Below are 27,587 nucleotides of genomic sequence, written 5' to 3' on the forward strand. Positions count from 1 at the left end.
CTACAGTGCCTTGCGAAAGTATTCATACCCCTTCATTTTTTTTTTCACGTTTTGTTATGTTGCTGCCTTATGTTAAACTGCTTTAAATTAGTTTTTTCCCACAACAATATACACTCCATACACCATAACTGTCAAGCAAAGAAACAGGTTTTTAACATCTTTGCAAATTTATTAAAAATAAACACTAAAATGATTCCATTGCATAAGTATTCATACCCTTATCTGGAACGGTTTAAATTTAGCTCAGGAGCATTCGTATTGCTTGTAGATGTTATTACACTCGAGTGAAGTTAACCTGTGGCAAATTCAATTGAATGGGTATAATTTGGAAAGGCATACACGTCTTAATTAAAGGTTTAACAGCTGATAATGCATATCAGAGCAAAAATCAAGCCCTGAGGTCAAAAGAACTGCCTGTAGAGCTCAGAAACAGGTTTGCATCAAGCCACACATCTGGGGAGGAGTTCAGAATATAAATTCTGCTTCATTGAAGGGTCACAGAAGCATGTAGTCTCTGTTACCCTTAATGGAAGAAGTTTGAAACAACCAGGACTCTTCCTAGAGCTGGCCTCCTGGCCAAACTGAGCAATTGATGGAGAAGGGCTTTGGTTAGAATGGTGACCAAGAACCTGATGGTCACTCTATGTTTTTCGGCAGCAGGGACTGAGGGACTCGTTAGAGTAGAAGAAACGCTCAGTGCAGCAAAATATAGAGATAGCCTTAATGAAAACCCAGTCCAGGGCATTCAGAACCTCAGACTGGGCAGAAGGTTCACCTTCCAACAGGACAATGACCCTAAGCACACAGCAAGAGTCAATTATAGACAACTCTGTGAATGTCCTTGAGTGGCCCAGCCAGAGCCTGAGCTTGAACCCAGTCAAATATTTCTGGAGAAACCTGAAAATGTGCATCTGCCCCCATCCAACCTGACAGAGCTTGAGAGGTGAGGAGAAGAATGGTGGATAATTGTCAAATGATGATGAGAAAAGCTTGTCGCATCAAACAAAAATACTTGAGACTGTAAAGGTGCTTCAGCTAAATATTTAGTTGAATACTTATGCAATGTACTTATTTCAGTTTTTTTATTTTTAATACATTTACGAAGTTGTGACAATTCTGTTTTTGCTTTGTCAGTATTGTGTATGGAGTGTAGATTGATGAAAAAAAATGAAGGGGCATGAATACTTTCGCAAGGCACTGTATGTTTCTTAAAGGGATAGTTCACCCAAAAATGAAAATCAAGTTTGGAAGGACATGAGGGTGAGTGAATAATGACAGAATTTTCATTGCTGGGTGAACTATTCCTTTAATACTTAATGTCACTTGTTTAGTAATTAAAGAGCAGTTTCATTAGACAGCAAGGAGAATTTCTCCTTTTTAACTTCATTTTTGTTCATCTGTCCAGAAATATCTTCAGCAGCTCTGGAACACTGTTGTTCTGGTGGCCCTGGTCCTCTCCACAGGGGTCATAGTTAATGCACGCTGGCAGTACCAGGACAACCAGTTTAATGATGATTTGGAGGTGAACACTGCTTTTGTGACAGATTCAGTCTGAAGTTGGAAACATTTTCAAAAAGTTCATGACACTGATGTGACTAATTGAAGAAAGTAGCCATGTTAACTGGAGACTGGAAGGAGATCCCGTCAAAAACATACACTACCGTTCAGAAGGTTTGGGTTAGTAAGATTTTTTTTTTCCCAGAAGAAATTAAAGTTTTATTCAAGAAGGATGCACTAAATTCAAAAGTGACATTAAAGACATGTATAATGTTACAAAAATGTTCTAGATTTGAATTTTCTGTTCATCAAATAATCCTGAAAAAATAATTATCAGTTTCCACAAAAATATTACAGCAGCACAACTGTTTTCACAGTGACCAAATCAGCATATTACAATGATTTCTGAAGCATTATGTGGCACTGAAAACTGGAGTAATGGGTGCTGAAAAGTCTACTTTCCCATCACACGAATAAATTACACTTTAAATATATTAAAATAGAAAAAAAAAGTTATTTTAAATTGTAATAATATTTCACAATAATACTGTTTTTAGTGTATTTTTGATCAAATAAATGCAGTCTTGGTGAGCAGAAGACACAAGCTCTTACTGACCCCAAACTTTTGAGTGGTAGTCTATACACTGTACACAGTTTATAATATAAATACAATTTGAAATAAACTCTTTGTTTTACAGTCAGACCTAAAGCAAGACATTTTAAGGAGATTATCAGCACTGAAGACGAGGATATACCGGCAACCCAAAGTGAGATGTGACCCAACACAAACTCAACCGGTGGAGACAGACAGTTGTGCAGTTTGTCTGGAGCAGTACAACAACAACCAGGTGACAGATCCTCAGCACATTCTTATGCTTTTGCTCGGTAGAGTTATTATTCTTTCATAAAGAACGACAGTTTAATCACTGCTCTTTTTGGGTGTGTTTTAGTGTTTGAGGGTGTTACCGTGCCTCCATGAATTCCATAGAGATTGCGTGGATCACTGGCTACTCCTCCAGCAGACCTGTCCTCTCTGCAAACGTAGCGTGCTTGGTGAGAAAGACAGAAATATTGTCATCTGTCAATATTGTCACTTACTCATCTACATATTTTTGCTCCATGCACACTGTCAATCAACACTTGGCCAGCATCACCATTAGTTGCCAAATTTAAACTGAACTCTTCCTTCTCTTGTTCTGTTCCTCCCAGGTAATTTTTATTGAGCTGGACCAAGAAGGATTCTGGACTAGGAATTTGTGGAATTGGATTGACTCTTCCAATTCAGACTTTTCATGGCAACTAAACCCCTCCCCTGTACTGTAAGGTCAGAATACCTCCATGGTAATGATTTTTGACCTCTCCAAAGACTATAAACCTTGTGTTCTTGACTCCAAGATTCTGGACTAGTTCCTGATCTTGGGTCAAACCACTTGAGACGTTTTTTTGAAGGTAGGTCCTTCTACATGGGATCAATTCATTTGCGCACAGTTGACTACTTTAGATACGTTTGTTGAACCGGCTCAACAATTCACAGATACACGGATTGTGAAGTCATATACACAGCAAAAAACAAAGGTAATATTTCAGATCTCTTCAAATTAAGGAAGAATCATACACCTAAAAGTCTCACATTTTTGTTTAAACAAGGGTAGGCATGAAGTTAGGATAAAGTCCTTTAAGAAAATATAAGAAATAGTATTCAAGCACTGCATAAGAAATCTGTCAGTAGAATATAACTCAACATTTTCCTCTGATATGAGACCAGGGCTGGTGCCCAACCTGGCCGTTTCACCAAAAATAGATGCTGTTCTTGGCTGGTGTAGGTCCTAACCTTGAAGATGTGATCTTGACATCTTTTGAGAACATACAAAATGCTTCTGGCAAGACCTTTAAGCAGAAACATTATCATTACGTTTGTTTTTGGAATGGTTGTGTGGTATGGAGCCCCACATGACATGCAGAAAAAAACATATTGTGTCCATGATTTATTAATTTATTCTCTTGTTTGATTTAAATTGCGGCTATGTTATACTAATTTGGTCTTTCATTTTAGTTAAATTGTGGCCATGATTCAACTAAGCAAAAATGAGGGAACAAATTAGTACAACGTGGCCACAATTTACCTAAACAGTCAGAATTTACCTAATAATTACCTTAAACATGGGATAAAATTATCTTAAGTTAATGGCTACAATATCTTATTTTTTTTCCCCTGCATGTCAAGTTTGGGGCTCCGTAGTGTAGTGCCATTGTAAGTTTGCCATTGTTTGGCTTTGACGGCTAAATCTCCATACAAAGAGCTGCAAGGATGCCCTGTGCCTTCTTGCTGCACAGAGAGCAACTTTTACTATTATTGTCGCTTTTAAAGATCATTTACAGGGACTATGAGTACATTTACATGCATTTTAGAAGTTCAGTTTCTTTTCATTTTAGTTTTGAATTGTCTTTTTGAAATGTCATGTAAATGCTTTAGTCTGAAATCATGCCAGTCAGGTTTTTGCGTAGTTGTTTTTCAATAAGAAATTAATACTTTTATTCAGCAAAGATGCAGTATATTGATCAAAAACAGTAAAAACATTCAGAAGGTTCCAAAAGGTTTCTATTTCATATAAATACTGCCTTTTAAAACTTTCTATTCATAAAAGAATCCTCAAAAAATGTATCAGTTTACATTTTAAGCAGCACAAATGTTTTCAAAATTGATTTCTGAAGAACCACGCAACACTGGAGTAATGGCTACTGAAAATTCAGCCATCATAGACATCACATGAAAAAAAAAATATTTTAAAATATATTAAAATAGACAAGTTATTTTTAAACATGGTAATTCGTTTTCACAATATTAGTTTTATTGTTTTTTAATCAGATAATTGCAGCCCTGATGAGCATGAGACTTCTTTCAAAAAACGTTAAAGAGATCTTATAATGAAAAAGCAATTGTAGCTCAGCTACAGTAGGCCTCGACATCCCTCCAAAAGTTAAGTTCCCCTTTTAATTTTCAGTTACGTATGGTTGGATTACTAGAACGGATAGATGAAGACTGTAGCTCATCTATGCAAAACCCTGCTGTAGCTTGATTTTAACTGTGCATGTAAATGTACTTAATGATGACAGAATATAGGAATATGGAATCTCAAGGCAGCCAATCAAAGCATCTCATTACAATATATGCTTATGCCAAATCTGAGGAATTTCCCCGACCCTAGCTATCATGCTTCAGTCATGATACATGAGCTGTCTTGACTCCATGCTTTCTCAGGAAGGCATCTGCCAGACAGGTAGACAACCATTACGTCAAATTACAGTAAACACTCACACGAAGAGGAACAATATATAGACACAGTCTTAAGAACAGTATTTATTCATGTTTTGTTTTATTTCAAAAGCATTCTTAAATATGCTTATTACAGAAATGCTTTGAATTTCTTAGTAAGTAGAAATATGTTACTCCACATGGCAAGAGAACATCGCCTGTTCAAAGTCTATGTGAAAAAAATGACATCTCTCTTTTCTAGAATGACGAATGCTTACAGCCTTTGGCACAATATGACTCTTGTTGAAATCAGACGGTGTATCCAGTCTGTGCAACCTCAAATGGGGAGATTTCTCAAAAGACTGCTCTGAGGTTAAGTCTTAATTGCTTTCTAAACTTTTAGTGAACTGGAACAGGATCTTATGAGCTGCATTTTTGCTTCAGTAGGGTAATGTACCACATCTTTTGTAGAATTCGTTCTCAAATTTATTTTAGATGCTACATTCTCAAACCTGATGTTCCTTTATTTATTTATTGAATTTTACTTAGTGCAATAACTGTTTGTACCTCTTCTCTCTTCAATAAACTCATGTGTTACAGGGCAAAAGACATGACTCCTTTGCCTTACAAGTTTTCTTGTCACATTATGTTGACTATCACTAGCAAAGAGAACATAAAAAAAAAAAAAAAAAAATTATTTTGACCCCTTAAAAAAACAAATTATCTTGATCCCTTATAGAAACACATCCCTGTGCATTTTACTAAGCACTTCAAACTCAGCCCGTTGATTCAAACTTCAGAAAAAAAAAAAAAAAATTTCAATCTGAAAGAATAATAGGTCTATGTAATAGACCAGAGTGTCATTTCAATGCATATCGAACTTGTATAAGTGAGGAGCTACATTAAACTTCAGGTGCTATTTCTGCTTTTAGCTCTCAAAGAATGTGCATTGTGCTGTTGTTAATGTAAAAGTCTTAGGAAGGGATCATGCCCTTGTTCCTCTTCCTGTCAGCCATCATTCTGCGATTGTGATTGGCTCCTCTGTTCTTATTCGCTTCTTTTCTGCGACGGTCCAAAATGATCTCCTGTGTCTGGCCCCGTCCCTTTGGCCCACCTACCACATTACTTGCTGGTGGTGGTCTGTAGCTATCAGGAAAAACCAAGTCAAATCAATTAATGACTGACTGATAAATGTTTTTAGGTTAGTTAGATAATAACCAGTGCACATGTGCAGTGTAACTATATTCCAGTAGGGATGTAACGATTCACTCAACTCACAATGCGATACGATTCACCATACTGGTTTCATGATAAGATTTAAGGCAAATTATAAATGAGAAAGTGTCTTTTTATTATTTCTCAGACAAAATGCTGCATATTTCCTTGTGAAATTGAAATATCTTTTGTGTTAAAACTAAATTGAAAATTTAAAACAAATCCTAAATCAAATGAATAATACAAATAAAATAAATCTCTTCATATAAGTACATGAACAAGATGTTTATTTGCTCTATTACAAGCTGATATAGCTGTAGCTACTTAAAATTAGAGGCAACCCCTGCATTTTAATCACAATCCCAACAAAGATACATACATGCAGCATGAGCAGTTTTTGATTTAAATTAGATTGTATAATTTCAAAACATGAAACAAAAACAGAATAGTCTGACTTTAGCTGAAAAGAAAATAACATCTAAATTTTTCTGAAAACAGTCAGTTCCCCTCAGAGATACAGTCATATAAACCCCCGCCACAAACTGTATCGCGATTCATTTAGCATCTCTACCAACTTGAATCATCACATGTTTTAATTGATTTTTAACTAGTTCGGGGTGCATCGTTACATCCCTATATTCCAGTCATGGTGTTCTCAAATTTACCCTTTCCTGCTTTGCATAGCAGCTCTCCTGGCCTCGGCTCTCTCTCTGAGGACTGCTGGGTCCTGGATGAAGTGATCATTTTTCACAGCCTCATTCTGATCAAAATAACACAAGAGCATCGTAAATAAATGGAAATGTGCATAATCGGAGAACCTGAAATTGTGATTTGTTTCAAATCCGTCTAATTTCTATTAACAAGGAAAGAGAAAAAGAAAAAGGGCAGGTACTGAGAGTGCCATGTGATCTATAACAAAACAAAAGACCTGCGTAAGGGACCAAAATTCATTTAAAACAAAAAAGAGAAAGTTACTCATTCAAACCTTGTCCTCTTCCTCCTCATCCTTGTCTTCGTCATTCTCCTGAGCCTGTTTGCCTGTTCTGAGAACTTGTGGGGTAGTAAACGGCCTAAAGGAAAAATACTTAAATGTTAACTTAGACGTATATATCAATATGATTGCAATAATAATCATTATTATTACTATAAAAAATACTAGTATTTATGACTATATTCTTCATTTTCAAACATTAAACTTTAAAGTTTTTTTTTTGAGGGAAAACCGATAAGCCATATTGCGATTTTTATAAAAAATACTAGTATTTATGACTATATTCTTCATTTTCAAACATTAAACTTTCAAGTTTTTTTTTTGAGGGAAAACCGATAAGCCATATTGCGATTTTAGTTTTATTTGGATTAATAGTACAGCCCTAATATAAATTAAATATTTGCAATGCATTTCCCATTCCTCCATTCAAAGATGTAAAAAAAATTAAACAAAATGGTCTTTGAAAACCCATACTGATCAGCCACATTGGAGGGAGATGCAAGTTTATGTACATTTGTCACAGCTCATACCTGCGGTTCAATAGTTCATCCTCTTCATCTAAATCATTGGCTCCTATTTGGTTGGTATCATACGTGTCATCATATTCATCATCATAGTCATCCATCCCGAAAGCATTATCACGATCTCCAGAGGGGTCATTCGCTATGGGAATCTCATCCACCACTGTCTGGTAGGCTTGATATCTCGCTCTCTGCTCTTCTATGTGCTGCTTATCATTGAGCGTGGCACACACACTCTCCCCCTGTCTGAAATACACAGAGATATTCATTTCTAGCTGACACAAACCATCTTTTACAGCTTCAGCTGAATATTTCATAAGCCCATTTTCATGTGGTTCTCTGATGTCAGTTTACGCTGTACTTGTCAAAGACAAAAAAAGTCTTTTGACCAAGTGGATTAGCATAAATATTTAGCAGCTTGTTTGACTAATCAGACTATAATTAGAGTAATGTACTGCAGGGCAGGATAGGGTAATGCTTTTTAAGTGGAATTTTAACTTGCGATCACCTCCGGCCTTTCCAAACGCGACTCATGTCTAGTCGGTCACGGTTGAACACGTCAAACTCGTCATCGTCAAACACGTTTGATCTGGTGCTCAAAACTGATGGAAGCTCATTCTTCACAGGCCTACAGGGAACATTAGTCAGTAAGCAACAATGAAGTGGACCTGAACTGAACCATAAATCCTAGCTAGCAAGTCACTTCATTTGGACTTCACCTTGCCATTGCCCTGTCCAGTTTGTCAAGAGGAGGAGACAGTTTATCTTCCAGAATGTTGTTGATGACAAGTTCAGAAATGTAGCCGTACTCCTCCAAACATGCCAGTATGAATCCCTCTCCCAAGTCCGGAAACAGGTCACGGATATGGGACAGCAGAGACTCCAGTTCTCCAGCACTCAATGTGCACACTGCCCCCTACAGGCCCCAAAAATAAGAGGGTAAAAAAAATGACCTTAATTTGACCAGAGGGTGATAAAAACACATTAACACTTTTGTAGATATTTTTAGCAGCTAATGAACTCACGTTGTCACCCTTACGGGGTATGTCCATCATAGCTTCCGCTCCTCTCAACTCCTCTCTGTCTTCCAACACTCCTGCTCCTTCCTTCTGGGAAACTGCTAAATCTCTGCCAGTCTTGCTCTTGGCTCCTGTGCTGTGATTGGCTGAAGAGGGGAAGCTTCTCTTTTTCCCCACACACTCCCAAGAGGACTCTACACCCTGCAACAGGTAAGACGTCCTGGTGTCGTCTCTGAGTGGACAGATCAAGAAGAATAGCAGAAAATCATAGAGAGGAGCTTAAAAATTTAGAAAAGAGGCATTATTCTGATTCTCTGTGACAAGGCAAGATTTTAAAGATAAAGGCAGAATGTGCTTTGTGGTTCTCTACTTGCACAACAGCCTAAATTGGCAGTGATTGACAGCATAATGTTCTGCTGCCTGTGTTTCTTTGCATGACAACGTTAATGAAATGAACTTTGTACATACATGGTACGTATCGGATATTGGTATTAGAGGAAATGAGCACCAGTATTGGTATCCGTGCACCACTAATGAAGCGTGTAGGAAAACAATTAGAAATTAGGACAGGTTATTTCTTGAATCATTGAGGTCATCTTTTCTAGTAGAAGCTTGAAAGATGGCAGAATGCTTCTTCTTTTATTCCTTTCGAAATCATCATACAGTGTTCCACTGGATCACAGTAAAAGATACAAATGAGGGAAGGCCTGCTGAAGGAGACTGATGTCATCCGCTATAGGGAACTGTTCATCATAATCTGCCAGGAATCTGAGCGATAAAGAGACAAACAGTGCAAGGAGAATGCAATTTAGTCATTGGCTGTGATAGATTACATACACAACCATGACCTTGCAGAGACATTTCTGCATGATTTACCTTTTCTCTTGAAGGAAAGCTGTGAAGTTCTGTAGAAGATCTTCTATGTAGGATACCATGTTTTCAGAGCTGTGAAAATCAATTAAACTTAAGATCAAAGATATATGGTATTCGTTCCCATCTTTGCTTATTTACCGTAATGTGGTTTAAAAGCATGTCTTTTTTCCTCACCCCTCCAGAATGGGCTGTAAACATGTGTGTTGGAGCAACAGGTGAACACTCTCTACCATTTTCTTTCTTGAATGATATATTCGTCTCCACATGTCCTCCTGTAAACTGAGACAGATTGCATCTAGTGCATCTATCACGAAAAAATGTGTTGAGTGTAAGAGAACACGTCAATCAAGTTTGCCATTCTAACCTTTTATTGAAATTTCTCTTCTTCACTGCTTTCTCCAGGTCTGGAACTGCCATCTCATAGAATGACGATAATCTACATTAAGAGACGCTTCATTCATTGTTTTTGTATCAGGAATATCAGGTATGAAATTCTGCCCTTGAGGACACTGTGTAAATCATAGTTTGGATGGTGTGGGTGTATTGGTCACCTGTTAAGAAAATTGTGTTGTTTGAAGGTAGAACAAGCCTCAGGGAAGGTGTCCAGGAAAGAGTGGATAGTAGTGCAAGTATCACACATGTACAAAACCAAGTCTGCTAGCTCCTACATGACATAATACATATATAAATATAAGCATATTATTTCTGCCTTTTAGGACACTGTGTGATTTAAAGGTAGGGTCCGTATGTGTCTCTGTATTTGTAAAAATGGTTAAGAAAGTTTCATTTTGTTTACCTCCTCTGGCATGGCCATGGCAGTTAGGCATTTGTTTGCATTCAGTTTGAGGGGTTGACTGTTTCCTGTGTCCTCTGACTGAATACCACACTTCTGTAATATCATACCAAACACCTAGAATGTACACACACACACACACACACACATATTTTCTGGAACTTCGGCACAATTTGATGAATCAACACATTTAGAAACATCTCATGATAACAATAACTACCTGGATGATTGAAGGTATAGTCTCATTTAGGTCTCCATAATAACTGGGCTGTTGAGTAAAAATGTTCTCTGGAAAAAGTGAAAAGTATGCAATTTTAGTTTTAAATATGGAAACCATTGTGAGTGATTTAAAAAATCAGGTGGGTTCATGAGGTATTTATGTATTTTTTTGCTAATTATATATATGTACTATAATACTATCAGATTTTGTGTACCGATCATTTTATGTAGCAGTTGGGAATTTCCTTTCCCAAACAGCACACACAGATCCAGAATTTTGGGAATGTCAAATAGGTAGTTGTTGTAAATAATCTCTGCAAACACTGCAGGGGTTATGAAGTTCTCCTGAGGAGAAAAAAAAAAGATTTTGAATCCCACTGAATACCAAATATATTGCAATCATATGAATTTAATGTCATTTAATACAAAACCACCAGCTTACATTTACACTAATTATAAAAAGTTTGGGGTCAGTAATAGTTTTCTTTGGAAAGAATGAATGCTTTCATTCAGCAAGGATGCATTAAATTGATCAAAAGTGACAGTAAAGATTTTTTTATAATGTTACAGAAGATTTATATTTTAAATAAAAGCTGTTCTTTTGAACTTTTTATTTATCAAAAAATCCTAAAGATGTATTTTGGTTTCAACAAAAATATTAACCAGCACAACTGTTTTCAATGTTACTTAGGCACTAATCAGCATATTAGAATTATTCCTGAAGGATCATTTGACACTGAAGGCTGCTGAAAATTCAGCTTTGCCATCAAAGGAATAAATTACATTTTAAAATCTATTCATATATTTTAAGTCTTGGTGAGTAAAAGAGACTTCCTTCAAAAACATCTTACTGACCCTAAACGTTTGAACAGTATCTACTGTAGGACTTATAGCCTGTCCAAACCCACACTGTACAATGATTATAAATCTTTAAAAAATAATATAGTTAGTTAAACAATATAATTTATTTAAAAAAAGAGTTTATGGGAGTTCAGGAGTGTATGTTTACCTTAGACTCTTTGTGTGTAGCCATCCTGAGGAAGACCATGAACACAAAGCGATGAATGTTCCTCTGCATGTCAGCTACAGCTGGACTAGACGAGAGACCAGATGGGTCCAAACCATGTGGAGCGTGTCTCAAATAAGAGTCCAAACACCTCTGTAATGACTCATCAAATACCACCTAAATGGAGAAAGAATAAAAAAGAAACAATATGACAACTGCCTGGCCGCATGTCATATTATATAATGTAATGGTCGAAAAACAACATTATTATTTTGTTGTACTGTATCTTCATTACTAGCAGATTTATTTTCTTCATCAAGAGAAGTATAACTTCATTTTACTAAAATCTCCATAAACAACTTTTGTATTTTAGAGTCTAACCTGACACCAGAACTTGTCATGAGGTAAAGCCAGCAGCCACTCCAGATCCTCTGAGATGAACTGAGCATGCTCCAGAAACTCCTCCACCAGCACAGGTGTGCCATCCTCAGGTGGGGGTTTATAGGTTAAGAAACTCCTCTCTTCTTTACGGTCAGGGTGCTGATGGGAGACATTAAGGTGGCATCATCATTCATGTAGCTCATTGAAGTACTGGACTATAGTGATGGTTCAGATCTACTCTAGTTAATTATGCAGGAAAAAGACAAAGTGAAATATTCACTCACCAGTGCTGGTAGGGTGCGTTCTTTGCCTTGTGGTCCAAAGGGCTCAGTCACATGCAGTTCATCTAAAGGCACTTTTGCACACGCCATTTCACCTGCCCAGGTAGGAACAGACTTGCCCTGAGGAAGATGGCCAATGGAAATAACAACTAATGAGACCTATTTAATCATTTTATTTGTCTGCATTGTGTGTAAACCATAATTAAATGGTGGTTTGAGAGATGTTATTACGTCTGGTTTATGCTTAGTCGAAGTTGTTACTCTTTTGATTGACAGATTCACTGTCTATGAGGGCCTCACTGACAGACTAATGTGTCAGAGATCCACAAGCAGTGAGGTTGTTGACAACACCGTGGACATATTTTGTCATGGTGGAAATTTTCCTCACAACAGTTACATTTAATATGAGATTTTCTGTATTTGATTTTAGGCTCGTTACATGCTGCTGTCTATATGTAAGATGACTGACTCGCTGTCTACAGTATTAGCGACCTGGCTAATGCTGACCGTTGCAATGAGCTCAACATCTTTATTAAACACAACACGACGAACAACAACAGTTTTCATCATCTGTAAATGATTTTAGTAAAAGACAGACATCAATAAAAAAAAAGTACAATTTTGTTGACTGTTACTGAATATGAGGCAGAAAACCACAATGAAGTGGAAACTAAGAAAAAAGTTAGCTTTCTTGCGTTTAAATAGCAAATGACATTGTTCATCTTAACAACACGGAATAAAAAATAACGTTTATTGAAAATCAAGTGATAAAAATGTCACCTCTCCAGTGAATATTTCAACAGATGTTTAACAGCTCCAGCTCAAAGCATCACATCTATCTGCGTGGATATCCGGTGTACTCGAGCAGACGTCATTTCAAAATAAAAGTCCTTAAAATAAAAATTGTTCTTATGTCGATGCTGGTCGACGTTTAACCAGTGACTACATGGAGATTTATAAACTCCATAGAACTTACAATGTCGTTACATTTTTATTGATTAATTTCTAAATCTATAACTAATCATGTAAGTGATGTTTGATCATTAGGTCATGTTTTTAAAGAAAGCTGTTGCAGTGTTACAAAACATGTCCCCTAAACGTGATTTTGCGATCGCGTTCTAACTAATTACATTTCCCAATTTAGTTATTTATTATTAGCATGAAAGAGCACTGTAAATTTAAACTACAGACAAGGAATAGCCTACATTTGCATTGTTGAATGATGAAGAAGCAAACTTTGAAAATAGTCAGGATAAGTACTGCGACAAAAAAGAAGCATTAGTTTTCACTTTATAATACCGTTCATATCAAACAACCTCAATAAAGTTTTTAGAGATTAATACTTTACATAAAAACGTGTTTTGTTCAGTAGACAGCTTAACTGTAAATTTGCTGGAGGCTTTCAAATACTGCTGCATATATAAATTCTTATTTTCATTAGTTATTGCGCACGTTGTGGTTTGTCCAGTTTATTGGCTTCGCAATAATGCGCCAACATAATAATAGTTACTAGAAAGTGTATGACTGTCTTACTTGTAACAGTTGTTTCCACGCGGTATTTTGTGAAACGCTGATCGAAGCTGTTCAGAGGAATAAGCTTTACGATACAAATTCCTTTCTTTTCATTAGTTGTTGTTCTTTTCACATTAGTATGTGAACGTTGTTTTGTCCAGTTTATTGTCTGAACAACGATTAAAGGAACGCATAATTTGACGTAACACCGTTGCGTCATTTATCTTTATAAAATAAAGATGAAAAATATTACAAGGGCAATTCTGGTCACGTGACTATTTACGCCACACGTGCAAAAATGTTTATAAGAAATCAAGAGTCTGCGTGGAGTAAACTGGATAATTCTCCAAATCTGCCACTAGAGGTCACATGATGCCCACATCACATCACAAACCCACTGAAACTTTGGTTGTTCAGTGGGCAGTGTCCTCCAAACTTAATCTTCCAAATCTCAAATCTCTGTTTTAATATTCGACTACTATGATTTTAAACAAGGTAGGTTTCGTAGGTTTCATTCATGATTTCCCTTTGAGTAAGAAGAGGTGTGCGTGGGTGTTTCAACACCACCCCGAGTGTGATTGCTCCATAGCAAAAAGCCCAAGTCTCTTTCCGCCTCTCGCAAACCTCAAGACACTTCAAGTCAAGGCCCCACTGATGGAGCGCGCGTGTGTCGCCGCCTCTATTTGCGTAGTGGATGCTGGCTCCACCTTTCAAGCATTGCAGTGACCTCAGCAGTGGGCTGAATTGAGCTGGGTGGGATTTTCAGCCCCGTATTCCCGATCGCGTATTCAAGGATCACGATTTAACGGTGTATGTGACGGAGCGAATGAGCGTTTAGCCGGTAACGTTACGCGCTGAACGGTGCAGCATTTGTGTTCGTGTTTGCGTGCATCTAACGACAGGGATCAAATAAACGAGGAATGTGGGATTTACAGAATGCCCAACAGCGTTGGAAAAAGATTTAAACCCACCAAATACATCCCGGTGTCCACTGCCGCCACTCTTCTGGTGGGATCCACTACTTTATTCTTCGTTTTCACGTAAGTTTGCGGCGATTTCATTCACGCGCTATTTCGTGAAACGCTGGGAGAGATTGTGGGCTGTTAACTGGATTAAGTTTTATGACAGTTAAATGGCCACAAGGCCTGTGATTTGACTAAACGCCTTGAGCTATTTCTCTGATTTCTTCATTTAGACATTTAGACAGTTGATGTGCATACGAAGTGATTTTTTTTGGGGGGGGGACTATAATATAAAGACTATAATATATGTGTGTGCTGGTGTGAAGTGAAGTGATGTGTGGCCAAGTATGGTGACCCATACTCAGAATTTGTGCTCTGTATTTCTGTATTGGGGGGGCTTAAATTGCTAAATGATATTGGTCATTTCTGTTGAGATTTCACATGTGAAATGAGTTCAGCAGAAAAGTCTGGTTTTCTTGAAATTCTTGTGCTACAAAATATTCTTTGATGGACTATTTGCTGCATATACTGCCTGTTATTGGAAGCTTGTAGACAGTTTTGTTCTTTTCATTCATTGCATTGAGTTTTAAATGTAATGTGCTTTCAAGATGATAGGTTTTGGCATTCCCATAGTTTATATAACTGAACGATATTGTATGCAGATAATTTAGTAGACATTGCTTAAATGCATATGGCTTCAATGTGCAGAGTGCATTGATCTTTGCTTCAAAATCTTTCTCGTATTATGCACGGCTAAAGTCATTACCAAAGATCAGCATAAAGTGATCTTTTTAAGTGTATTGATGGCCAGGAAGTTGCTTTAACGTTGAGGCGTTCATCAAGCAGTGAGTGTGATAGAGAAGATAGTGACAGGCTTTGATTTACTCAAGCAGTTGTTTGAAGAATCAACATTAGGCTCAATGTTTTGGATCACTTGTGTTTTAATTATTCTCTTTCAGATTACAGTCCAGAGTACACCGTTTTTATTTGATCATCTTGCAGGCATAAACCCGCTCTTAGTGTGTTTTGTAGAATGAGCATCTTGCAGATTGAGCTGTCATGATTATTTATTTATTTATTTTTAAATTGTGGTTTAGGTCAGTAGATCACAATTTCTTCTAAGCTTTTTTTGTATGATTTTTTTCAAAATTACAAATATTCCGTATAAAGTGCTGCAGCTGTGACGTCAAAAGCCGAAAAGCCATGGGTTCCCTTGAGATTTCTCTATTGGTTTTTTAATGGTGTTTTTCACTTTATGAGTAAAACAAGGTCTGTGGTAGCCTAAATATAAGTTGATGATATTTCACCGTTTTTCTCTATAAAATAAATGACATTCACCCATACTGAAAATGTGAATTTTGAAGCAGTTATGTTTATTTTTAAATCCGAATGGAATGGCCAAGTATCCTCAAGTTTTGTTTACCACAGACCTTATTCCACTCATTAATTGAAAAATTCCATTATAAAAAGTTAAACCCATTGCAAGATCTCAAGGGATTCCAAATTAGTCTTCTGGGTTTTGACATCACGGCTACAGCACTCTATAGTCTCATAATTAATATGAGGTCATAAAGCTTAAACCATAACAATTATAAAGGATATAGCAAAATACGGTTTAAAAATTGTAGATTAACTAGCATTGATTGCAGAATATGTTGACATCCCAGAAGTATTTCATGTCTAATACCCACTTGTTTTTGGAGATATCTTGGCAATAATCTTAGGGAATAATTCCCCTACCCATTTGTGGTGTCTAAAATAAGTTACTTTTACATCACTTACTTACTTTTAGATTTTTAAATCTGTGCTCCACAACTAGCGGGAAAAAAAGCCCATAATGCACTGGGCTTGATCAGACTATCCATTTTCCCGAGAGCCCTGGAGATGAAAAGAATCCGCTGGATGACATGTTTTACAAATAAAGACTTGGCACAGGTAACAGAAAAATAACTCACATTGTTCATTTACTTATACTACCAACATTGTAACAATACAAAGCCGGTTGAAAACTGGTGAACTTAGGCTTTTAAACTTATTTAGAAAGACTATAATAAATATGTGTGCTGGTTTGAAGTGATGTGTGGCCAAGTATGGTGACCCATACTCATATGGTGGCCCAGGGAGCAGTTGGGGGTTCAGTGACTTGCTCAAGGGTCTCACCTCAGTCGTGATATTGAGGGTGGAGAGAGCGCTGGTTATTCACTCCCTCCAACGACAATTCCTGCCAGACCTGAGACTCGAACACGCAACCTTTGGGTTACAAGTCCAACTCTCTAACCATTAGGCCACGACTGCCCACTTTGAGTATGAGCCTGGAGCAGATGAATCAGGATGATCAATGGATTGAGAGCGCGACCCATTACTGTTTGATACTCTGGATTAATATACTGTTTTGGAAACGGGTTGTTAATGTTGACCTTTACATGCTAAATTTCTTATGCAAATAGGAAACAGACTGGTTTTTCAGTTTCCTCTGGTAGCCATTGAGAAGTTAGATCTGTGTCCAGCATCAGACCTCCAAAACCTCAGTGCCATCTGTATTTAAAACAGCACTCAGGTGCAGCATCAAAGCTAATGTTGGTACCTAAGGCCACTTGTTTACTTGTTCACTGACTGCTCGCTAGAGAACAGTCGATAGACCTTCAAGCCAACAAGGCCATGTGATGACTTTCTCCTGAATGTGAGAAGTGATGAGGGATCTGGGTGTTGTCAGGCATTTACACAGATCTTAACAAGGTTGTTCTCAGTTGGTTTTCCCATATGGCCTCACTACATCACTGCATTTGTGTCGAGAACAGTGGTGTGGAGTGAGGAGACTTGTGACGCAGTCTTTATGATCTTCCCATATATCATTTATCCATTTGTTTAAGACATTTCTTAGTGTCTTTACCGCTTTCTACGACATTCATATTATCAATTTTTTTTCCTGAGATTTAATATCTGAAAATTTGCTAGGTAAACAAGCAAAGGGAACAAGTTTAGTCCCTCATTTTCATAGAGAATGAACTGCTCAAGTGCTCTTAAGAAACATCACATACGTGTGGAAAGAAAATGAACCTTTGAAGTCAATCGCTTTATAATTATGACCAAACTGCTTTTAGCAGTAAGTCAAAAGATGAATTATGAAGTAGCAGCATTAAGGTCTTTATTCAGTGCTGGAAATAGGATTCTACCATTGTGAGTATGATGTTCGGTATTTGAGCGTTATATGAATTAACGAAGAAAAATTTCACCTTTAAAACTTTTTTTAATGGTTTGTGTAGCAGTTTCACTTTTCATATCTGAAAGCATTTCAGTGTGAACTGTCAGATAGTGTCCCCCTTTTAATTTGTGTCTAACCTCTTTCTCTTGTTCCCTTAAGGGGGACAGATTGGATTAACAGTGTTCTGTGTGCAGATGTCCTGTGGTCTGTAGTATTTCTAAACATTATGGTGACATAATGGGCTGTAGTTAAAATTTTAAGGCCGTTAATGAAGTGCTCATTTCCATTTATATTTATCTTCATTCCCTGCTGTGCTTTCTTGTTAATGGGCCTATAATATGTTTATGCTGTTCTGTTAGATTTCATGATAAGCACTTGCACCCTGTACAAGTATTGGCATACAAAAAAATATACTAACTCTTCTTGTGAATTCAGTAGGGCTGCCACTAATGACTATTTTTATTTAGATTAATCTATCGACTAATTTATCAATTAATCTAAACGATTAATTTCCCACAAAAATCATCAATTTTACTTAAGAATATTTTATTAAACTATATTTTATTAAACCAAATGAAATCCAAATTTCTATGAAATCCTTTTTTTAAAGCAAAAGATTGTCCGTGAAATGCGCCACTATTTTGCCGGTTAGTCGACACGAGCAAAATGAAGTAGAGGATTTGTAAAAATCAAATAGTCGAATAAAATCCACAAATCGCAACCGCCCTAGAATTCAGTGATTTTGATATTCTTCTGATGCAGAATTTGAAAATGTGAATGAGAGGAGGAATTTGATATATTAATTAAACTGTCTAATAACACACATGGACAGCTTTTGTTTAGCAAACTGTCAGGAAGAGAATAATATTTGGCTGATGAATTGCACATAATTCTGTCGATAATGAATCCATCAGGCCAGAGACTTAAACCGAGCAGAACAGCGGTGTTTATTAGCGTGTGCCATTCAGAAACTGCAGCGTGCAGAGAGATGGAGTGATGGGCAAAACGGAAAGAGAATGAGGAAGGTGGTTTTAGGGGTAGAGGATAGAGATGTAGCCCACAGTCACATAGAAGATTTGGCAACAATTTCTTTCTTCTTTGGAACACAAAAGAAGATATTTTGAAAAGATGTCTCAGTTTTTTTCTTCCATAAAATACAAGTAATTTTTCTTCAAAATATATTTTGTGTGCCAAAACAGAAAAAAACATGCAGTGTTGGAACAACATTATTATTAATATTAATATTATTATTATTTTTTTTATTTTTATATTTATATTTTTTGACCATATACAGTGAAAGTCTGTGATGCCTTGGACCCAGCTGACATTCTTTAAAATATTTTCTTTTTTGTTCTGCTGAACAAAAAGAATGGTTTAGGTGAGTATAAATGATAGTAGAATTTTCAAGCCAGAAGTGCAGGTGAAAAGATACATTAAACATTGTTGCCTTTTTTGTTTCTGGTTCCACAGAAGAATGGCGTTCAAATATAATCACCAATAAATAGTCCTAAATCTCCTAAAACTGTTTCATCATCACATCCTCATCACAAATTCTCCAATATTTGCTGCATTATTCATACGCATAGTGCGGATATGGATAAACAATTTTGATTTCAATCTAGGTCATTTTTGTTTTCAGTAGAACAGTGCTGTGCTGCCGTCATTGTCGGTGAATATCCATGAATCTCTAATATAGATAACTTATTAAAATCAGGGAAGAGTCTGGGACTAAGAATTCAGAAGTACAGCTCCCTTAAATCCAATTTTTCAATATTACTATAACCATAAGGTTGCTTATAAGAATTAGGTGCAAGTAATAGTGAATCTTTATTGTGTTTTCCTTCATATGCACAGAAAGATGGAGAAAGCTTGACCTCAGATCTGTAACTGTTCATAAAGCTCCATGAATACAGAGCATAAACTTTAATTATAACCATGAGCAGTTTGTGGATTTAGCTACAGCCTTTTTAGTCTCATTCATTTAAAATGATTTGTATTTCTTTTGCATTCGCTAGAGGAAGCTATGCAAGATGAAAGTTAAACTCTTCTGAAAAGGCTTCATTGCTGTTATCTGTGCAGTTTCTGTTTAATGCAGCATATCATTATCTGTGTACTGAATGGGGGAAAACTGCATATAATTAAATAAGCAATTATCTACCACTCTTCAGGTGTAAGTTAGTGTAAATGAAATGGGAATTACAGGGATAGCTGTTCAGTTCTCTGTTGTTATTGAAAATACTCTGATTATGAAGTTATTTTGCATTTATATCTGTGTCTTAGGTATTTGTTTGGTTTTCAGCTACTGTAAAACAAAAATTAAATCATATCCGTTTCTTTCAGAGCCCTGCTTGCTTAAACAATAGAACAGCTATGACTCACTCTCACCCTATGTGGGACTCACATTAGAATGGATGTGGGAATCTAATTTTGGACGTCATAGCTCATGTATTCTTAGCTAGAGGCTACATGACAGTAATGAGATCAAATCTGTTTCCCCCGGTTAGCTAGCATTAAGTAAAGGGGGTGCTCATGAAGATTGATCCAAATGACAGTGTTAATTTGGTATAGGAAGATTGTTTGTGGCTTAAACTAGTCTGTGAACCCTCTGAGAAATACAATTACGCCCTATTATCAGTTATACCCATGCATAACCATAAATTTCTAACGTAACATTTTGACACCTGCAGCTGTTGGCTCTCAGTCGAGAGATGAATGATAGATGAATATGTGCATGGGCCTTTTTGCTTTCCTATACACTACCATTCAGAAGGTTGGAGATGTTTTTGCAACAGTAAGAAGTTTCTTATGCTCACCAAAGCTGCATTTATTTGATAAAAATATAGCAAAACCATTAATATAGTGAAATATTATTCCACTTTAAAATAACTGTTTTCCGATTTACTGATGCTTATTGTTTTCTGTTGATTCTGTATGCATGGCTAAACTGTTGGACCTGGTTTCATTGATTGCTGATGCTGCAACTTTCAGACAATCTATCCTAAACATTATCTGTCTGTATATTGATGTTTTGAAAATGAGTCCGACAAATAAAGACCAGGCCATTTAGTCTCATTTCAGCCAGACTTCCCCATCAACATGCCACTCTCAGGTTCAGATAATGCAGACGGATCAGCATGACGTCCGTGTGAGGCATTCTGAGTGGATGTATTGGAGACTTGAGATTTTCATTATACAAAAATATTGGAGCGCAGAATGTCAGATTCAAGGATTCCATAGAGACGTGTAATAATTTTACAAAACATTAGCATCTAATGGAGCAAAGCAATGCTTCAAATGAATGAAGAAATGTCAATTTTGTTACCAATGTATTTACTCTACCCAAAAATTTAAATATGCTGAAAATGTACACACCCTCAGGCCATCCTAGATGTATGGAGATGGTTTTGTTTCTTCATTGGAACAAAATTGGATAAATTTTGCATTACATCACTTGCTCACCAGTGGATCCTCTGCAGTGAATGGGTGCCGTCAGAATGAAAGTCCAAACAGCTGATAAAAGCATCACAATAATCTACATGTAATCCACACGTCTCCAGTCCATCAATTAACATCTTGTGAAGTGAAAAACTGTGTGTTTTTAAGAAACAAATCCATCATTAAGGCATTTAAACTTTAAACCATTGCTTCTGGCAAAAATATGAGTCCATAATCCATAATAACGCTTCCTCCACTGAAAAGACCATCCCCTGTTGTCCTCTCACATCAAAATCCACCATTTTGGACTGTTTTGCAAACCGTTGGTGCTTGATCAGAGTTTTTTGTTTCACAAGGCATTAGTTGATGGATTATTGTGATGTTTTTATCAGCTGTTTGGACTCTTTCTTACGGCACCCATTCACTGCAGAGGATCCATTGGTGAGCAAGTAATATAATACTAAATTTCTCCTAATTTGTTCAGTTGAAGATTAGGGATATGCCGGTATCAAATTTTCATGTTGCGATTAATTGCTAATACTTTTATCACGATATACGGTATTATCACGGTTGAAATTTAGTTTTTAAAAAAGTGCTGTCATAATACATTATAACAGGTTTAATAACTTTTTTCTTATAACAAAAATTGAATTATTATTATTATTATTATTATTATCATAATTTCTGCAGTTTAGCGCCATCTGCTGTCAGAGAGTGAAAGTGCGCTTTCATCCAGAGCGTCTCTCACATGTTCCGCCATGTGCTTCTCGTCCGCGCTTATTTACATCAGAGTGCGCACCCGTCTTTCACGCAGCATACAGCAGTGTTGTGCATTTTGACCAGTTGATGGGAAAAGTATTCTTAAAATGCATTCAAAATTCTGAATAATTTGTAATATATAATTATTCACAGTATTTAGAAGTGCCCACGATAACAATATCATGCATATTCATTACCGTGATATATCGCATTACCGAATACCGGCACAAGTCTATTGAAGATACAAACTCATCAATATCTTGGATGGCCTAAGAGTGAGGAAAATTTCCAGCAAATTTTCATATTTGGGTGAACTGTTCCTTTAAAAACTCATTCAAAGAGTCAAGCTGAAAAACTAAAGCTTTTTCTCACAGAAAACTTGATTTGGTGGTAAGTTAGTGAAACTGTAAGCTAGGATGACCCTCAGGTGTCTGCTGAAAAGAGGTTTGTGTCCACATGGTTCTCCATTCAGTATGACAAATCAGCGGATCCTATCATTGCACATAGTACTCATCTGAAAGAATTTTGTTCTGATGCTTTTGAAAGATAATTTTCTGACAGTGTTTCCCAGCACAGCAGGGTGTTGACGTCTGCAATATGCCATGGCAGAAGTGACAACAGATAAAGCCGCCACTATGGCTGGCCGACACGCATGCGTTTTTGCACACTGTAAAGGAGGCTTGAACTTTTCACTGTTTCTAATCTGGTATCATATCTAAGCTGGTATCATAAACCAGCAGGATTTTTTTTTAGATCACATCATGACACCAGTTGTTAAGATTGTAAACGGCTCCCAAGCAGAGACTGCACAGGTCATTCAAGGTGAATTTTGATGATCATGTGTACCTGTTTGTAGTGAATTTTAATCATTTTTGACTTTTCATAAACATTAAATACACAAAGCTTCATTTTGAAACAGACACTGAAAGTAATGATAAGTGGATGTTCAGTAAATGAGTCAGATGATGATTCAGGACACTCGTCTGATGGATTCAGTGAGTTCATTCAGGCATTTATCAAACCAGGAACTAATTTGCTTGAGTCTGTTTGAATGACCCATAAGAGTCATTTGTTTGTGAATCAGACTTCACTGGTTCACCGTTTTTGCCTTAAAAACATTCTTTCTATCTTATTGGTTTCAATTTAGACTCACAACTCGGGTAAAATATCATTTATTTTGCCACAAATTATTTTATAATTTATAAATAAATTATTTTTATTTTTTTAAACTTAAGAATACATTTAAGAATATTTGCATTCCCAAAAAAACATATCTTGAGAATGTTCTTAACTTTTTTTTTTCCCTAAGATTGTTCTAAAGACAAAGCTTAAGAAAAAAATGTAATTCCTGAAAATAATATTCTTAAAAAACATTGTAAATAAATAACCCCTTACAGTTAGGATAACCTCCAACTTGTCTTAAATCCCGAAAAGTAAGATGTTCAATTAATTTGTTGGGTTGCATCAAATAAACATTAGAATATAGCTACACATAATACATATTACTAATACTTGGGATGCACGAGGACTCTGAAGTTGATCAGTGAGTCTTCAACATGAACCACTACAATCAGATAACACCAAAGCCTGGCATTTTCTTCTTCTGAAGAACTTCTCAAGAATTGCACTTCTTAGAGTTTCTTACTTCTTACTTAAAGGCAGAGTAAGTGATTTTTCAAAAACACTTTAGAAAACTGATTCGGGCCGAATCGCAAAACAAACTTGTAGCGATTTTCATGAATCCAGACCCAGATCTTATGAAATAGACATAATTATACTGGTATGATGGTGAATACCATACATACTATACATACTACATATGAAGAGTGTAATTTTCTGTGTTATTGTGTGGATAGTTTGAAGGTAATAAAACATATTTTTAGGATATCCAAGGCAAGTATCTCCCCAGATTGTTTGCTTTCTTGTAATAGCTTTCCCTCTCATTAAAAATGGAGAATCCCTGCTGTACACACTTCTGAGACTCATAATGAACCTAATTGTCCTGCTGGGCTTTGGTTTGCTTCATATTATGCCCCAGTAGATATGTCTGTTTTTGGTCAGTACTTTCCATTCATTCATCAGCATAAATTAATTTTAGGTGGTGCAGGGTTTTACATTCAGAATGTAGACACTTCACTCAAATGAATCCAGGTGATTGCTCTCTTATTATATACACAAAAGGATCCTGACCCCACACAAGAGCTAAAAATACGGTCTTTCTGCTGTGCCTCTGTTGGCTTTCGTAATCATAGCCTGCCTGGAAATCTTCCCTAAAACACAGAGGCTGCCTGTGCAGACTGGCTGGGGTAACTGGAGCTCTTGGTGTGTGTGTGAGGATGTATGTTACCTCTGAGGTGAAAAGGGCAGCAACGGAGCAAGAGGGGAGGAAGTGGAGCAGGAGGAAGAGAGAGAGAGAGAGATGGCAGGCAGGGAGTGAGCTGATTGAGTAGGGCTACTCCTTTTTCTCCATCCCCCTTTCCAACCATTCATCTGCCCACTGGCTGGAAAAGCCTCTGACTTTTTTACGAACATGTGGAGCACATTTAACCACCTCAGCTGCGCCCACCCGAGCGGTCTCCACCCTCCTTTCTCTCACTCTTTTCCACCCATTCTAAACGCTCTGCCTTTTACGCCTACTGTTTCACTGCATTTGCAGTAATGCATTCTTGTGTTTGATTAAAACAGCAGTAAGTCATAGTTGCCCTTTGCTGTATTTCAAAGCACTAATTAATCAGAAAAATGGGCAGTGAGCTCTTGGTTTTTTTTTTTTTTTGGTCTTTCAAAACTCACAATTTTTTTTTTTTTGGTCTTTCAAAACTCACAATTTAAATACTTCATCAGTGTGTTTAAGACATCTGGTGCATTCGGTCGGATAAAGTGTTTTCAGTCGAAGCCTGCTATTATGAACCCAGAAGATGAAGTATCCACGTGGAGACTGTCACATCAGAGAGAAGGTGCTGTCACTCAAACTGTTGAAAACGTCTCAGAGGTGCCACTGGTCTCTGGTGCTTTGATGTAGGTGATGTAAAGGCCAGCTTGGCCCCTGTGGGCTTTTTATTTTATTTATATACAGTGTGTTACATCGGTGGTGGGCCACTATGGATTTTTTCATAGGCTGAAACTGTTATCTACAGATCAAGGACAGATTGCTGAAAAGAAATGAAACTAAATACTTTTTTTTTTTAAATGTACTAAAGCATTGCTATATTTATTGACAATCACTTCTGTTAGTTGGCCAAGCAAAGGACCATAATCTTAAAATAACCAAATTATTGAAATTATTATTTAATTATATTTGCATGTAAATGGAATATATAATGCAATATGTGGAAATGGTAATAATAAAGATATACAGAAGTCACTTATGCTGACCAAGGCTACATTTGTTTGATCAAAATACAATAAAAACAGTTTAACTATTTAAAATAACTCTTTTTTTGTTTTTTGTTTAATTCCTGTGATAGTAAAGCTGAATTTTCAGCACTCATTACTCCCGTCTTCAGTGTCTCACAGTCCTTCAGTAATTATTCTAATATGCTATTCTAATTATCAAAACATTTTTCTTATTATTATCAATGTTGAACAGTTGTGCAACTGTTAATAATTGTGTGGATTCGAAAGTTATTGAATAGGAAATTCAAAAGAATAACGTTTATTTGAAATACATTTGAAACACATTTGTAATTTTTTTTAACAACCTAAAAACTTTCTAGTCACTTCTGAATTGTTGTAGAATAATAAAAAAAAAAATATTACTGACCCCAAACTTTTAAACGTTATTGTGTGTGAGTCATCAAAATAGTAAAATAACAAAAATGTAAGTATATAGTAACCAAAAAGAGATGTGAGTGCATGCAAACATATGCAGTAATAATGAGTGGGTGTTGATTGCGCAATGCTTAGAAATGAGTTCAGTTCTTGCTGCATAAATTATAATAATGCAGAATGAATTGAACTGAATTTGAATTTCATCATCAGTGTGAAACCCGTGTCTTGTTTCAAGTTTATCTGTGTGTCTGTCCATGATGGAGGATATGAGGGCGTGATATACAGTGGGTACGGAAAGTATTCAGACCCCCTTAAATTTTTCACTCTTTGTTATATTGCAGCCATTTGCTAAAATCATTTAAGTTAATTTTTTTTCCTCATTAAGTTCTTTACTTGTACTGATGATGTTATTATTATTATAATTTATAATTTATTTATTTATTTTTCATAGAGTTGACTAACAGGTGTTTGAAACTAACAGGTGACTACAGGTTGACTAACAGGTGTTTTTGTGAGCATGTATCGTTACCGAGCGGCAACCTGCCGCTCTCTCTCGTGAAGCCAACAAGGAAGTGACTTAAACTGTAATTCATCAACTGGCTGCAAAAGGAAGTCAATCCCAGGAAGTCAATCCCATAGAATGCTTCCAACAAGACAATGACCCTAAGCACACAGCTAAAATAACGAAGGAGTGGCTTCACAACAACTCTGTGACTGTTCTTGAATGGCCCAGCCAGAGCCCTGACTTAAACCCAGTTGAGCATCTCTGGAGAGACCTAAAAATGGCTGTCCACCAACGTTTACCGTCCAACCTGACAGAACTGGAGAGGATTTGCAAGGAGGAATGGCAGAGGATCCCCAATTCCAGGTGTGAAAAACTTGTTGCATTTTTCCCAAAAAGACTCATGGCTGTATTAGATCAAAAGGGTGCTTCTACTAAATACTGAGCAAAGTGTCTGAATACTTAGGACCATGTGATGTTTCAGTTTTTCTTTTTTAATAAATCTGCAAAGATGTCAACAATTCTGTGTTTTTCTGTCAATATGGGGTGCTGTGTGTACATTAATGAGGAAAAAAAATTAACTTAAATGATTTTAGCAAATGGCTGCAATATAACAAAGAGTGAAAAATTTAAGGGGATCTGAATACTTTCCGTACCCACTGTATATGTAAGATATACTTTCTGATCGGCTCATCTGTATTCATCAGCTTACACGGTTATGTCATATTCAATCAAGCCAGTTTGAAGCAAAAGAAAAAAGGAAACACGAAATAATGAGAAGTGACCCCAGAGACCTAGAGTAAGAACGCTCTGCCGTCTGTCAGCCCAGCGCTCTGACAGAATGAAATCACCAATGCAAATCCATTCAATTTGACTGCAAAATTCTGAAAGGCGCCCACGATTATAGCTTTATCCAGACCAAGAGTGTTCTGAATGCCATTGTGAGTCAGAGTTCGGTCTTTTCTTTCACAACAGATTGAACAGTGCTTGAGCATAGTCAGAAGATGTGAAACTCCTTTATTTGCATGCTGCCTCAAGTCATTTTTTTTTTCATTTGATAACCAAAATGAATAGGCCTATAGCTTTTAATAAATGTTTAAAATATATCTATGGTGGCTGACATGTTTGGTTTCATAGGGTGAAGAAGTTTAGTTTCAAAATGCTACTTTCACACAGATTTATCCTCCTTCAGTTCTTTACTTGTACTGATGATGTTATTATTATTATAATTTATAATTTATTTATTTATTTTTCATAGAGTTTACTAACAGGTGTTTGAAACTAACAGGTGACTACAGGTTGACTAACAGGTGTTTTTGTGAGCATGTATCGTTACCGAGCGGCAACTTGCCGCTCTCTCTCGTGAAGCCAACAAGGAAGTGACTTAAACTGTAATTC

General features: G+C 36.6%; 3 protein-coding genes across 3 annotated transcripts in view; 2 read left to right on the plus strand and 1 right to left on the minus strand.

Annotated features, from left to right (window-relative positions):
• LOC107741259 (RING finger protein 215-like) overlaps window positions 1-3,491 on the plus strand; it is a 10,698-nt gene extending 7,207 nt beyond the window's left edge. The window contains exons 7-10 of the mRNA XM_016553961.1: window positions 1,406-1,522; window positions 2,196-2,345; window positions 2,448-2,550; window positions 2,707-3,491. Of these exons, the coding sequence (XP_016409447.1) occupies window positions 1,406-1,522; window positions 2,196-2,345; window positions 2,448-2,550; window positions 2,707-2,720 (384 nt within the window). The 3' untranslated portion in view covers window positions 2,721-3,491. The remainder of the gene's footprint in view (window positions 1-1,405; window positions 1,523-2,195; window positions 2,346-2,447; window positions 2,551-2,706) is intronic.
• Window positions 3,492-4,869: 1,378 nt separating this feature from the next.
• Window positions 4,870-14,207, minus strand: LOC107741258 (activating signal cointegrator 1 complex subunit 2-like). The gene is made up of 20 exons (XM_016553959.1): window positions 14,186-14,207; window positions 12,830-12,939; window positions 12,053-12,169; window positions 11,769-11,927; window positions 11,391-11,564; window positions 10,597-10,726; window positions 10,383-10,450; window positions 10,166-10,279; window positions 9,921-10,033; window positions 9,734-9,805; window positions 9,544-9,648; window positions 9,373-9,441; window positions 9,190-9,264; window positions 8,503-8,728; window positions 8,197-8,393; window positions 7,986-8,105; window positions 7,487-7,723; window positions 6,951-7,035; window positions 6,631-6,725; window positions 4,870-5,896 (listed from the first exon to the last, which is right to left on the minus strand). The coding sequence occupies exons 3-20, from the start codon at window positions 12,137-12,139 to the stop codon at window positions 5,725-5,727; spliced, it is 2,298 nt and encodes a 765-aa protein (XP_016409445.1). The 5' UTR covers window positions 12,140-12,169; window positions 12,830-12,939; window positions 14,186-14,207; the 3' UTR covers window positions 4,870-5,724.
• A 64-nt stretch (window positions 14,208-14,271) lies between these two features.
• Window positions 14,272-27,587, plus strand: part of LOC107741283 (probable palmitoyltransferase ZDHHC8) — a 66,584-nt gene continuing 53,268 nt past the window's right edge. Inside the window, exon 1 of the mRNA XM_016553980.1 lies at window positions 14,272-14,601. Coding sequence (XP_016409466.1) covers window positions 14,498-14,601 — 104 coding nt within the window. The 5' untranslated portion in view covers window positions 14,272-14,497. The remainder of the gene's footprint in view (window positions 14,602-27,587) is intronic.

The sequence above is a fragment of the Sinocyclocheilus rhinocerous genome, unplaced genomic scaffold (genome assembly GCF_001515625.1).
Source record: "Sinocyclocheilus rhinocerous isolate Xijiao unplaced genomic scaffold, SAMN03320098_v1.1 scaffold615, whole genome shotgun sequence".
Lineage (NCBI taxonomy): Eukaryota > Metazoa > Chordata > Actinopteri > Cypriniformes > Cyprinidae > Sinocyclocheilus > Sinocyclocheilus rhinocerous.